A 15699-nucleotide genomic window follows, 5' to 3' on the forward strand; every position below is an offset into this window, starting at 1 on the left:
GTGCCCTGTTTCATGCATCAAACTTGGACTGGTCATCTATTTCACATATGGCAATATACATGTTTCAATGCTATTCTCTCAAATCATCCCATCCTCACCTTTTCCCACAAAGTCCAAAAGTCTGTTTATATCTGTGTCTCTTTTTCTGTCTCAAGTATATGGTCGTTGTTACCATCTTTCTAAATTCCATATAGATGCATTAATATACTGCATTGATGTTTTTGTTTCTGACTTACTTCACTCTGTATAATAGGTTCCAGTTGCATCCACTGCATTAGAACTGACTCAAATGTGTCCTTTTTAATAGCTGAGTAATATTCCATTGTGTATATGTATCAGAACTTTTTTACCCATTCGTCTTTTAATGTTATTCAATGCCACCATTCTTTGGTCAAACAATACTTTAAAAAATAAATATTAATTAAGCTTTGAATACCTTTTAGTGATTTGTAGAGGATCATCAAGGACTGGGTCATTATCAAATGTTTCTTTATCAAAAATTCTTTTTATAGCATAGTTTGCCAGTTGTTCCATAAGAAGGTATGTTTGGTTAATATGCAAAAACATCGAAAAGTAGTGATTCTCCCCTTGGGAACACACATGAATACTCTCTGTCAGTATGACATTTGAAGTCTTTTCAAGTTTTGAGACTGCATCCCAGGAGATAATGAGTTTTACTGCAAATTAGAGTTATAAGTAGATATGATTAAGTTTCTCAATGTTGATTAATGTTTATTAATCAGGTCTTTCAAAACAAACAACAGTCACTTAAAAAATGCTATGAACAATTTAAATGCTTTTGAGTTCAAGATTAGTTTAAATTTCGAAGCATAACAATGAACATACAACAACTGATTTTAGGAACAGATATAATTCACCTGGGAAGTCCCTAATTTTAAATAATTTCTAATCTTTTTTCTGATTTGATATTTAAACCTGATATTAAATTTGGTATTTCAATTTATACAATTATATAACTATTGGTGTAAAAGCTATACATGTGCTATGAACAGTACTGCTTGATTCTTCTTTGTAGCTGTAGGACATTAGGTACTATGATTACTACACATATGTGTATTGCATGTTTAAAACAATTATTTAAATATAGATTGAAGTCAGATCACCATCATCGTTTAATATTCATTTGCTTCCCACAACAGGCAAGGCATCTATATACAATTCAAATGGTTATGTTAAACAACCAGTCTTAAAAGTATTCTTCCCCAGATGAAGTGAACTTTTAAATGTATAGTTTAATTACCTTTAATATCTATTCTATTACTTTACATGCAACCTAATACCATCACAAAGTTGATAGGTAAGTTTGTAAATTCAAAGTCATAGTAAACAACAGAAACCACTTACTTTCTGATCCTAACAAAAAAGAATAGAAGCTCAGAAAATTGGTGCTAAGATATAGCCAACCTTGACAAGGAACTCTTCCTTTCCAATAACTGCACGAGTAATAGGTAACTAACTTTTCCTGCTCTGGCAAACCAAAACATTTTTCAAATTTCAAAAGGGCTTCTCGAAATTTTTCAGGATCGTCTTCTTTTGCAAAAGAATGTTTTCCCTCTTCAGCAATTAATCCCTAAAGGAGACAAAATAATTTCTGAAAATTAATAATTACCCATCAACAAAAATATACCTCACACGTTTAAACAGTTCGTTGAATAAAACTGTGTATACACATACACACATACCTACATCTCTTACGACAGAAGTGAGCAGATCTTTAATTTTGTAATTCAATATCTTTAAATTTGCAATTTTATAATTTAATCTTTTCCTAATGCCTCAAAAGAACCTACCAAAAATACAGGTGCTAAATATTTTGATTGAGTGAAGGGTTCTTTCAAAGAGATTCTGAAATGAAAATATCCCTAACTGCACTCACAAGGGCACCAAAAAATAACCACTAAGTTTACAACTCTCTTTAGTTCTGATTCTGATATTTATATGTGTGCTTCTGCCAGTCCTGAAAGGTGCCAATAAAACAATGAGCTTCCATGCAACTTTCATCCTCAAATAAATGGGTCAAAGAGTTTAGTATTCCATCTACAAACTATATCCATGCCACTTACTCTTATCTTTCCTTGTACAAAATTAGTAATATCTTCATTTGAATCGAACACAGATAAGGTCTTCATGATATTTTCTTCTAACCACTCCCAATGTTTGGTTATTTCTTCTCTGTCGGCTCCTGATTAATAATAAAAGAGAAAGAGAGACTCAAAGAAAACTTCACACACACAAAAAAACTGCTCTTGATATTTATAAGCTTAGTTTAAAAAGCTATAAAATAATATTTGCTCTTTTAAAAAATGATCATCATAAAGGAACAGGATACAATGTTTATTCTCCATGTCATCCTTAAATGTGAGTATGAACACTAGTTTTCGTTATAAATAGAAAGAATGAAATATTTAATGAAAGTGGAGAAAAGTAAATACAACTCATGAGAAAGGATATAAAATTTTGAAAACAAGGTGCCAGTAACTGGTACCTATAGTAACCAGTTCTTTTAAGGGAATATATCGAGTGTGTGCTCAGTTGCTCAGGCATATCTGACTCTTTGTGACCCCACGGACTGTAACCCGCAGGTTCCTCTGTTCATGGGATTTTCCAGGCAAGAATACTGGAGTGGATTGCCATGCCCTCCTCCGGGGGATCTTCCCAACTCAGGGATCGAACCTGCATCTCCTGCAGCTCCTGCACTGCAGGCGGATTCTTAACTGCTGAGCCACCAGGGAAGCCATGATATATAGAGTATGTGTGTATTTGTTAGTCGCTCAGTCGTGTCTGACTCTTTGCGACCCCGTGGACTGTAGCCTGTCAGGCTCCTCTGTCCATGGGAATCTCTAGGCAGGAGTACTGGAGTGGATTGCCATTCCCTTCTCCAGGGGATCTTCCCAATCAAGGGATTGAACCTGGGTTCCCCACATGGCAGGCGCATTCTTTACCATCTGTGCCACCAGGGAAGCCCAAATATATAGGGTACTAGAATATAAATATACATAATTTAATCTTTGGTCTTCAAATAATACAGTCTTCTAATAATACTGTATGACTGAAAACAACATGTATATGACAATCCTATGCACACTGCATAAACATGGATCTCAACTGTGGCAACCCTCAGAAGTATGAAGCTTTCTCTCAGTCAACTCTTTCATTAAAAAGCCTAGTCAACTTACAGAAATTTTATGAAAGAGATTAGAAATCCTATAGCAAGGTTAAATCCTTGTGATCTGCTGAATCAAGGTTAGGTGGTTTACTGAGGGTCAGAGTACTTGCATTGACGGTCAGTATTATGCTTAACTCTGGGTTGCTTTGGTTTGAAGAACATTTTACTATCTATCAATTTTGCCCTATAACCAACATACGTTTAAGATCTCCCCAGCACTGTAGATTATACAAATCTCACTCAAAAGAAATAATCTGACTTCTAAGTACGTTTTATGACATACGGAGAGTGATACACTAAAAGATGTATTGATGGCCTTCCCTGATGGTCTAGTGGTTAAGAATTCATCCACCTGCCAATTCAGGGAAAATGGGTTCTATCATTGGTCCGGGAAGATACCACATAAGGTGGAGCAACTAACCCCATACCTCACAACTACTGAGCACATGCACTGCAACTACTGAGACTGCGCACCTAGAGCCTGTGCTCCACAACAACAGAAGTCACCACAACGAAAAGTCTGAACTGCAATGAAGAGTAGCCCCTGCTCACCGCAACTAGAGAAAGCCCATATGTAGCAACGAAGACCCAGTGGCAGCCAAAAATAAACAATTTTTTTTTAAAGTATTGACACTTCAAAACTGCCTATTTCCTACAGATAAGTTAGAACTGTATTCATGTTACTCAAGTCATCACACCATGTGTGATAACTTTCTTTAATGAACCACAAATAAAAGCCATGGGGAAATTTTAAGGCCTTTATTGTGGCCCTTTAGGTAAAAAGAAGCTTCACTAATAGGTAAGTACCATATTTCTGTGCATTTCCCAGGTGGCTCAGAGGTAAAGAATCTGCCTGCCAATGCAGGAGATGCAGGTTCAATTCCTCGATCAGGAAGCTCTCCTGGAGGAGGGAATGGTAATCCACTCCCATATTTTTGCCTGGAGAAGCCCGCGGACAGAGGAGCCTGGCAGGCCACAGTCCATAGGGTCACAGAGAGTCAGACATGACTGAGCAACTGAACACGCATGCACTGTTTCTGCATCAAGTTAATTTGGGAAATAAGCTGTATGATCATCCTTTTTGTTTAAGAAATGAGGATATAATTTCTACCAACTCAACTTAGAGTTGAGGTTATAGACATCTCATGATATCAGCAAGTATAATATCTTCCATATTTAGTTTAAATGGTATTCAATTTGAAAGAGTCAAGAGAAAACACTCATCAGAAACACTAAAGGAAATTGACAGGGAGATGCAAAAAACAAGCCACACAGTTTTAAAAATTAATTGTATGCTATATGTTCACACACATGAACTGTCCAGAAGTTCACATGCTTTTGTATTTTTTAAGTATATCTATTTAAAAAAGAGAGGGGGAGAAGAGAGAAAGAATCAGAAAAAGGCAACCTTCCAACATTAAAAAAAAAACCCATAAATCTCAGATTCTAATTTAGACCAACATTGTAATGGCATCATTAAAGAAGTAACAACTATCACTGTATTTTTTCTTAATATTGAGTTGCTATGTTAAGAATCATCCTAATTCCTTTTCTACAACAATAGATACATGTTGAAGAATCTGAACCCCCTGAAGGACGCATTTGAACATATTCATGGATGAATATGTTGCACTACATGTAAATTATCCCTTCATATTTCAAGGATATGATGCTTTGTTCAGGTTTTCAGGCTTATATTTTCTTAGAGATCAGCCTTTAAGTTTTGGGCTTGATTCTCCTCATCTGAATTATTAGAGATGAAACAAAGAACTTCATGGGGGAGGTTCTCATCTTCCTAGCAGTTGGGTTAAGCAGGAAAGGTGAGTTGAAGAAAGGAGTCAGATTAGCAGTAGCACTGATCAAAATTTGCTCAGAATCAACACTGCCAGAACACATGCTTCAGGTCTCACATATTAATGGATTTTTAAAAAGTCTGTAATCTTTCTTAAATAGATATTTTTCTAGTCTCTCAAAGGAGAGCTACACATTTACCTCAATTCTAAATCAAAACAACCGGGGAGATTCTATTCCCATATAGATCATTACAAAGTATTGAGTAGAGTTCCCTGTGTTATACAGTAGGTTCTTATTAGTTATCTATTTTATAGTAGTGTGTATATGTCAATCCCAATCTCCTAATTTATCCTTCACCCTCCCATATAACTCATTTTTTCCTACATCTGTGACTCTATTTGTAAATCAACTATACTCCAATAAAAATTAATTTTTAAAAACTGGGGAGTATAAATAAATTTAAATATTCAGTTTCTTAAGATCCTTATTTGTTTGAATTCTATGTTTTAAAATTCATACTCAAAAAAAAAGAAAAAAGAAAATAAAATTCATACTCACCACATGCAATTGACAGGTAAACTTGAGAATCTGGTGTCTGATGTAGAATGCGAAATGGAGCTACTTTTGCAGTAGAGTCTAAGACTGAATCAAGAGTCCCAACCAAAAGTCCTGTTGTAATAAAGAGACCATTGAAACAAGGATCTTACAAGAGATAAAATCAATATTGCTTCACACGACTAACAACCAATGGATTTTTTTTTTTTTAATTTCTAACTCAAAGCTTCCTCACAGAGATTTTTCTTAAAGAAAAAAATACAATCGGGATGAAGAGATTACAGTGTTCCAATGTCAGTAGTACTTTAAAAAATTATCTTTCAATAAAATAAGTCAGATTCATTTGTCTAAACCTCATGATACATTTGCAGCACTTATTTACCTCCTTTACAAGGTTATGTATAGAGCAGATAAGAATGTAGATTCTAGTAACAGAGATTTCCTAGGTTTGAATCCTAGTACTAACTTGTGTCAACTTGACCCAGTTGTACTTACCTTTTCTTCATCCTCATTTGTAAAATAGGGGGGTAAAACTGGAGCCTACCACAAAAGGTTGTTGGAAAGATAAAATGAGTTATTATTACACATAAAACACTTAGCACAATGCTTAGCACATAGTAGAAGACTCAATGTTAGCTAATACTATAAGAAAAACAATGGATTCTAACAAGATAAAAATCTTGATTAATTAAAATGCTTAAAGGGGATTTTTTCCTTTTCAACATTTAATTCCTCAATTTCCAATTCTAGGTTTTGATTATTTAGCTTCAATTTAATTATCTGATATTTCCTACTCCTCCTACAGCTAAGTTTCCTGTTTTCTTAATTTCTCCCGTAAAGTCTTTGCACAGCAAGTCTGGGCTTCCCCGGCGGCTCAGTGGCACAAAATCCACCTGCCAGTGCAGGAGACCCCAGTTCTATCCCTGCTCCCGGAAGATTCCACGTGCCATAGAGCGTCTAAGCTCGTGAAACAACAATTAAGCCAGTGCTCTAGAGCCAGAGAGCCACAACGACTGAGCCCATGCGGCCCAGGGTCTGTGCTCAGCAACAAAATAAGCCTGGGCACTGCAACTAGAAAGCAGCCTGGGCTCGCTGCAACTAGAGAAAAGGCCCACGGAAAGCAACAAAGATCCAATACAGCCAAAAAGAAGTGAATCAATAAAAACTTAAAAAGTCTCTGCTAAGCAAGTCTTTTTTACCTAGAAATGTTAATGCAAGTCTTGTAGCCCAGTGTGGCTAATCCAAATTCTATGTTTTCTTCAAGACCCAATTCCCCTATGAAATCTTCATTGGCAACCCCAAGCAATTATGCCTTCCCTTGTCTCTGATTATACACAGCACTTAAAGTCTGTATGATACAAGCCAGCATTCTGATTATTAGGTTAGTTATTACAACTACTTTCTAAGTACTTCATGTATATTAATTTTGTCTCCTTACCTAGATTATTAGTTCTCTGAGGACAATAACCATGTCTTCTACCTCTAAGTTTCTATCCCTAATTTGCAGAAGCAAATCAGTGAGATGGCTGAGAAACATAAATCAATCTTTCTTTTCTGGAAGCTTTGACTGGTTGACTGTTGGTTTTACTTTATGAGGCATTCCTCTTTGATTTAGCATACAGACTTGAGAAAAAAAGTTATAAAACAGGCCTTTGGCTATTTTCCTATCTTTACCCACTTAAGAGGCGTTAAGATTTCAAGCAAGATTTGAATGAGAATATAGGTACATTGGCAGATGTGAGGTAGGGAGTTATTATAAGCATAGAGGGAAGTAAATTAGAAGAGTAGAAGATAAAACAAAGAAATAAGAGAAACTTGGCTCAGGTGAAAGGAAAGGGTGGGAGAGAGATGTAGGAATTGGTAAAAAGTAAAAACAGGGGTCACAAATGCAGCATATTAATTAGCAGTCTTAGAGGGCAGCCTTAGAAAGAAGATTTTGGCAATCATAACATGTGCAGATTATAGAAAAAAGCAATTATCTGATATGAAAAAGTTATACTATGAATTGAAGACTAAGAAAAAGAAATATGAACACCCAGACAAATATTATGAAAGAGACGGTACGGGGGAAGAGAGAATAGGAATGAAGACGTGAGATATAGGAAATGATTCTATGTCAACTAATGAGGGAATTACTGAAGGGTTGGAGATAAAAGGAAAAATAAGTCTATCACTCTCAGTATGAAAAAGTGACTGTGAGAAATTGGAGATCTTGCTAAGAGATTAGGATAAAGTAAGAAAAGTGGGAGCTGGTGAGAAAGAAAAGTGGGAGATAGCCTCTTCAGAGCAACGTAACTGAAATTATTCAGGAAATAGAAAAAGAAGGAGGATGTTTTCATTTTGAAGATGGGAAAGTAAAAATACTAAAAAGAGGCAGTGAAAGAAAACCAAAAGAGGAAACTATCTTCAGGTTGAAAAAGCGGAATCAAGTATATGAATGCCTGTTTATATAAATAAACATGCAATGACTTAACAAAATTGTCAAAACAAGGAGTTCAAATAAAAGCATTCATTAAAAACAGCACTATTTAAGCTTCTGGATTTGGCTCCCATGAATTTAACTTCTAAAAAAGCTTTCAAAAAAGTTTTTGCAAATTTGCAAGGAGAAATATTTATTGCACATTTTGCCACATTTCAAAGAAAAGGAGCTCAAAGTCTATTTCCTTCTTCATATATACTAGAAAAAGCAGTATTAGAAGAATGGGAAAAAGAACAAAGAGGTAAAGAAAAGCTTGGCTCAGCTGAAAGTTAACATGGGAGTGTGGATGTATGAGGAGGCAGAAAGGAAAGGAGAGACTACAGATCATTATTTCTGAGTAACATAAGAAAAATTAGTTTTTCGACAGAAAGTTTGAGACTGGGAACAAAGTAGTCAAAATCACTGGCATGAAAGGTCACTGTTTTTGCAACAGAAATGTTTGCAAGATTATAAGTGCTTTACACTATGCAGAAAGGAAACTGGTCAGTTTTGGTAAGTGCTTAAATCTGGCAGCTAGTGCAAAACCATGCAACAAATAATTAGGAAGCTAGTGCAATAAATTTCAAGTCACTTGGGAAAGTCTTCCAGCTTATTAAGCTATAATCATCATCAAGTCCCTGCAAGTCATTCAGGAATTAATATGTACCAATGTCTGGGTTCTAGAAGTACAAGAAAATAAGCAGAGAACTTTGGGTTGCTTTTCCATATAAACAGAGGTTTATCATCTGACAGCCTGAACATCCAAGGTCATGAATCAGCCTACATATGGGAAGATCTATAGCAATAGAAACGGGCTTCCTTGATGGCTCAGAGGTAAAGAATCTGCCTGCAATGCAGGAGCCTCAGGAGACATGGGTTCAATTCCTGGGTGGGAAGATCCCCTGGAGGAGGGCATGGCAACCTACTCCAGTCTTCTTGCCTGGAGGATCCTATGGACAGAGGAGCCTAGTGAGCTACAGTCCATAGTGTCACAGACAGCTGGACATGACTGAAGTGACTTAGCACGCATGCATAGCAATAGTAAATTGGGAAAAGAATACTGCAGCTGCAGGACAGAACAAGAGAGTTAAAAATATCAAGAAAGTCAAATCATTTTTTTGAATGTCTATAGCTGATTAAGGTAATGTTCTACAACCTGTTAAAGGTCTGTGCAGTTTATAGCACTCTGCCAGATAAATAGCAACAAACTTCTGAAAGAAACCATCACCATAGTTGATATGAAATATTTTTTATTAAATGATACAGCAAGATAACAAAAAGCAAAGTTCTATGATTTTAAAAAACAGACAACTTGCGGGTAATGAACTGTTCATGAACCAATTATTTTTGGATGGATAGAGATAGAGCATGATTGATATCAGAGATGAAAAAATATCCTAGCATGTCATACATATAGTCCAACCACTGACACATTCATCTATTCTATAGTATCCCTGATTGGAAGCCTAGCTTTTCCCTTTTTAACTCCAGAGTTATCCCAAGGCAGCCTATTGCATTGGTGGGAATTTCTACTAATTAGAAACTTATTTCTAAAATATTTTTACAATTGACCCATGAACAACGCAGAGGTTAGAGGTATCGACCCCCACGCAAGTCAAAACTGCATATAATTTCATAGTCAGCCCTCCATGTCTGCAGCTCCACATCCGCAGATTCAACAAACTGAAGACTGTATAATACTGTTGTATTTATTGGGGAAAAAAGCCACATAAAGTGGACCCATTCAGTTGAAACTCCATGTTGTTCAGGGGTGAACTGTAAATTTCTAGATGTTATATAATTAAAGCTGGCTTCATGAGCTTATGACCTATCCATAGGGCCTCATGCCAGAAGGGCCGCATGCTTGCTTTAATACTTTTTAACATAGAGCCCTGTACATTTTCTTTCTTCTTCCCCCTGTTATCATTTTGCACTGAGCCCAGACTGGTTATCTCTGGGCAGCAGGATGATAGGTGGTCATTATTTTCTTTTTCACACCTATACATATTTTCTGAAATGAACATTTTTTTAACCTTTAACATAGAAAAATGAAAGTATTTCTTACACACTTTAAAAAAAATAGAAAATGATGGTCTTCCTTAGGGTAAATACTACTTTTGCAACTTTGGAGCCATACAAAATATATGATCTATTCAATACGGTAGGCCTTCAAATATTATTAATATGATTATAGTTCTCTTGTCTCCCTGTGCTTATTCTTCTCATCTCCTGGCTTAAAATAGACCTAGTTCTTTCACCTGTTTGTTGTAAGAGATTGTCTGAGTCTCTTATTATTTCTCTTAACATACCTATTCATCAAAGTCTCATAAAATGTGTCTTTCAAATCTGAATATGAGATAAGATCTGAACAAATGGAGGTTTTTTATACTGTAGGCTACATGGTTCTATTAATGCTGCCAAAGATCATACTAGCTTTCTAGTCATGATGTCATATTATCATCATACTACCCTTGTGATAAATTAACCTACTTTGACCTTTTTCACAAACACAAGCACCAACCTAGGTATTCTCTGTCCTGTACAGTTGATTTAAAAAAAACCCATAAATACAGTTTACATTTACCTATGTTAAATTTCATCTCATTGATTTCAACTGAGCTTTTAACTTGTCCAGATATATCTGAATCTTGACTTTATTTTCCATGATAGTGATTCTCAACTGTAACTGCAAGTTTGAATCATTTGGGGGAGGGTTTTTTTTTTAAGATTTATTTATTTTAATGTATTTTATTTTTGGCTGTGCTGGGTCTTCATCACTCCACAGGCTTTTCTCTAGTGGCGGCAAGTGGGGGCTACTCTCTAGCTGTGGTTTGAGGGTTTCTCATTGTGGTGGCTTCTCTTGTTGCGGAGCAATAGCTCTAGTGTGCGTGGGCTCAGTAGTTGCAGCTCCCTAGCTCGAAGAGTTGGACACGACTGAGTGACTTCACTTTCACCTTTCACTTTCATGCACTGGAGAAGGAAATGGCAACCCACTCCAATGTTCTTGCCTGGAGAATCCCAGGGACGGGGGAGCCTGGTGGGCTGCCGTTTATGGGGTCGCACAGAGTCAGACACGACTGAAGGACTTAGCAGCAGCAGTAGCTCTAGAGCACAGGCTTAATAGTTGTGGCACAGGGGCTTAGTTGCTCTGGGGCATGTGAGATCTTCCCCGATCAGGGATTGAACCCATGTCTCCTGCACTGACAGGCAGATTCTTTACCACTGAGGCACCAGGGAAGCCCTGGAGGAGTTTTACAAACTACTCAAGCTCAACTTTTAAAACCACTAAAGCCTGAAGATTCTAATTTAATTCATCTGGGGTAGGGCCCAGGCATTCTATTTTTCCTTAACTGTGTTTTATAAAAACTTTCAAAAAGAGAATAATAAACTAAAACTTCTAGGTACCCATGACATAACTTCAATAATTACCAACAGTTTACCAATCTTCTATCATTATTCCCTCCTAGAGTATTTTAAAGTAAATCCCAAATATCATATCATTTTACCCATAAATACTCCAGTGTCATTTAGTTTGTTTAAAAAGGTTCTCAGTTGAATCTAACATGCAGTCAGTACCGAGAAAACTGATCTATGGTATTAACTGTTACTTTCAATTTTCAGCCACCTGCAAATTTGATAAACATTTTTTTTTCTTATATTAGGTTAATAATAATATGAACAAGTAGGCTGAGTGTTGGAGGAAGGGACACTATAAAATAGCCAAAGCTTGGTACTCATTATCAATGTGCTAGTTTAGTACACTTTCATTTGACAAGTGGCTTTTTCTGCCTGTACACTAGATTGAGGACATTGTGTAAGGCAACACTGCTCCAGCTGCAGAAGTTATTAAAATGCACTTCCTAATACAAAGAACATTTAATTTCCATTCTAAGTAAAACACTCAATTATAAAATTTGGCCATAGAAATGACTGTTGAAACTTTATAATGGATTCTGTATCTTGTCTTCAGTTGCCAGGTTTACAAAGTCAAACAAGTACACCTTTACTGAATTTTTTATAATCTCAGGTTCATTAAATGTTGATGAACAAACTAATTGGTAAACTTAGTAGGAAATACATTCAAATAGGAGAAAGTAATGTTCTCAGTAAAGGCCACAGGTCTTCCTCTTTCTACTGCTTTTGCTGCCAGTTCTAAGTCCTTAAAACAAGATTGTGAACTCTTCTTTTACAGTAATCCAACAGACATAGTTGACATTTTGAAAGCTGTCAACTTTACACTAAAAGCTTTAGAAAAGTTAATAAAAATAATTATCTTGCCTTATTTTCCCTCTCCTTGCATTTTTTACAGACATTTACTTGAAAACTAGATATACATAAGCACTCATTTCCTTCCCTAACTGAAAATAAAGCTTTGTTTCATTAAAGGATTTAGAATTTTGTAAAGGTAAGTAACTGAGCATAAATGGCAGATTACAATGTCATAGGGAAAAAAAGAATATAAGAACTATCCATTAAAAACAGTTATACTTCTAAAGATTAAATCAGAGAAATATGAGAATTGTTACCATCTTTATTTACAGCACCTTAATACACTTCAAAACTTATGCATCAAGGCGCAAAAAGAATAACCCTCAGAAAATTAAAGAAAATAACAACATCTGAATTCCTAGGGGCAAAGCAAAAAGCAAGTGTGGCAGCAAATGGAAACTCATATATAGTACAGTATTTTAAAAACATTGTTTAGAAGATCTAAAGCTGGCTATGATTTTGGTCAGTTTAAAACAAGAGGGCAACTAATTTAAGGATAAAAATCAACAAATGTGATTACCTCTTGTTTTAAAGGTTCACTTTTTTATACTGGAGTGAAAGAAAAAACAAAACCATCTAGACTGAATTCAAAGGGCAGTGGAGACAAAAAACAACAAAGGTTTCATTCTCAAGTCCTTTTGATTTTCTATCTCCAGTTTTCCAGGTTTTCCTCTTCTATAGATGAAGGCATTGCTCTTCAACAGACCCGTCTGGTTGCTAAGGGCAATATATCTTGAGTTTCCTATTTTCAGCCACAAATAAGTGAATCTGGAGTACTTTCTGTATCCCCAACAACTGCCATCTTTTGCTTCTGCACTAGCATATTATTCCTCTCTACCAAGCCACATCCCAGATCTTGTTAGTGCTGAGAGATGGCTGATTTAATTTTAAAAAACAATCCAAACTGGCTTTTGACAAGTTGCTCCACAGATGTCATGCTGGAATTCTGCTACCAAAATACCACCTATTGTTATTAATCACTGCTTTTAGGAAATCTTTGTATCATTTAACAGGAAATTAGATAAAGCATACTTTACACCAGATCCGGCCCTGGAAAATTGCTTTGGGAGTTTCAAATACTCGGCATGCATGACTATTCATAAGCCACTCACATCAGGCAGATATTATTACTGATTATCCCAATAATTATATATTTGCTTGCTTACTTATTATGTGTCTGTCCTACCAGATTATAAAGTCTGTGGGGGTATAAACTATTTTTGTTTTATTCACCACTGTATACCCAACATCCAAACCAGTAGCCGGCTACCATCCATTTCTCTGCTTCTTTTCACAGTGAAATTCCTAGACAGAATTATGTATATTCAGTCTGTTTTAAATTATCGGCTTGGCTCATGTACTCTAGTTCCTCTGGTTTCTACTCATAGGTCACCTTAAGGAAGCATTCCTAAACCACAATTATCTAAACTATCAATCCTCTCCCCTCTCTATTACTATACCTTACTTTATTTTTTTTATAGCGTTTACTGCTACCAGCCATATATTAATTTGCCTCCCTCAACTAAAATGTTAGCCCCATGAAAACGGGGATTTTGTTTTGCTCACTGCTGTTATCTGTAGCACCTAAAACAGGGCTTGATTTTTAGAAGTCACTTGGTAATTATCTGTTGAGTGAATGCATCTTGTAATATCATATTTAGGATTCACTCTTATCTGTGGTGCTCATATAGCAGCAGCAAAAGAAGGAAAACTGGGCAGATTTTCTAACATAAAAGTAATATAAAATCCATGTCATAGCTGTACAGCAACATGGGAAACAGTATAGTCCCCTTTATTTTATTAATTTTTAGCTTATTTTACATCCATACTCCTTCCACAGCTGCCCACCAGAAGCATGGCCTTTCACCAGCTGAATGGTTATTTCTTCTTCAAGTATTATGTTTTGAAAAATATAACAAAGACAACTAGAGTTACACACACTCTTTGACACCACTCAGAAAGACAAGTGATGCTTGTATCTACAGAAGCACTGTCTGAGGACTTCTGGGTTTGGGGCAATAACAGATCAAAAAGAAATGCTGTCCTGCTATTTTAGTCTAAGTCCTGTTAAATATCACTGTTTTGATTTTGCAGTGTTATCACTGCATATTGTATAGATCATGGCATCCAGTCACATCACTTCATGGCAAATAGAGGGGGGAAGTGGAAACAGTGGCAGATTTTGTTTTCTTGGGGGCTCCAAAATCATTGGCTGCAGCCACAAAATTTAAAGATGCCTGCTCCATCAAAGAAAAGCTATGACAAACCTAGACAGCATATTAAAAAGCAGAGACATCACTTTGCCAACAAAGGTCCGTCTAGTCAAAGCTATTGCTCACCCAGTAGTCATGTATGGATGTGAGAGTAGAACTATAAAGAAGGCTGAGCACCAAAGGATTGATGCTTTCGAACTGTGTTGTTGGAGAAGACTCTTGAGAGTCCCTTGGACAACAAGGAAATCAAACCAGTCAATCCTAAAGGAAATTAGTCACGAATATTCATTGGAAGGACTGATGCTGAAGCTCCAATATTCTGGCCACCTGATACGAAAAGGTGACTCACTGGAAAAGACCATGATGCTGAGAAAGACTGAAGGCAGGAGGAGAAGAGAGTGACACAGGGTGAGATGTTTGGATGGCATCATTGGCTCAATGGACCTGAGTTTGAGCAAACTCCAGGAGATGGTGCAGGACAGGAAAGCCTGGCATGCTGCAGTCCATGGGGTTGCAAAGAGTTGGATATGACTGAGTGACTGAACAAAAACTACTCCAAATCAATTTCTATAAGTTGTTGTTCAGTCATGAAGTCATGCCTGATTCTTTGTGACCCTATGGACTACAGCATGCCAGGCTTCTCTGTCCTTCACCATCTCCCAGAGTTTGCTCAAACTCATGTCCATTGAACCAATGATGCCATCCAACCATCTCATTCTCTGTCGCCCCCTTCTCCTCCTGAACTCAATCTTTCTCAACATCACGGTCTTTTCCAGTGAATCAGCTCTTCATATCAGGTGGCCAAAGTATTGGAGCTTCAACATCAGTCTTTCCAATGCGTATTCAGGGTTGATTTCCTTTAGGATTAACTGGTTTGATCTCCTTGCTATCCAAGGGACTCCCAAGAGTCTTCTCCAGCACCACAGTTCAGCACTAAGGGCTTCCCTCATAGCTCAGTTGGTAAAGAATCTGCCTGTAATGCAGGAGACCCTGGTTTGATTCCTGGGTCGGGAAGATCTGCTGGAGAAGGGATAGGCTAACCACTCCAGTATTCTTGGGCTTCCCTGGTGGCTCAGCTGGTAAAGAATCTGCCTGCAATGCAGGAGACCTGGGTTTGATCCCTGGGTTGAGAAGATCCCCTGGAGTAGGGAAAGGCTACCCACTTCAGTATTCTGGCCTGGAGAATTCCATGGACTATACAGCCCATGGGGTCGCAAAGAGTC

At 36.8% G+C, this 15699-nt stretch overlaps 1 protein-coding gene across 2 annotated transcripts in view; it reads right to left on the minus strand.

The window, feature by feature from the left end:
- Positions 1–15699, minus strand: part of TBC1D8B (TBC1 domain family member 8B) — a 75360-nt gene that overhangs the window by 50691 nt on the left and 8970 nt on the right. For both annotated transcript variants that reach the window (XM_005700205.3, XM_013976197.2), the window contains exons 2-5: positions 5540–5650; positions 2085–2203; positions 1366–1591; positions 437–677 (exon numbers count right to left, since the gene is read on the minus strand). In XM_005700205.3, coding sequence (XP_005700262.1) covers positions 437–677; positions 1366–1591; positions 2085–2203; positions 5540–5650 — 697 coding nt within the window. The remainder of the gene's footprint in view (positions 1–436; positions 678–1365; positions 1592–2084; positions 2204–5539; positions 5651–15699) is intronic.

This window comes from Capra hircus (genome assembly GCF_001704415.2).
Source record: "Capra hircus breed San Clemente chromosome X unlocalized genomic scaffold, ASM170441v1, whole genome shotgun sequence".
Lineage (NCBI taxonomy): Eukaryota > Metazoa > Chordata > Mammalia > Artiodactyla > Bovidae > Capra > Capra hircus.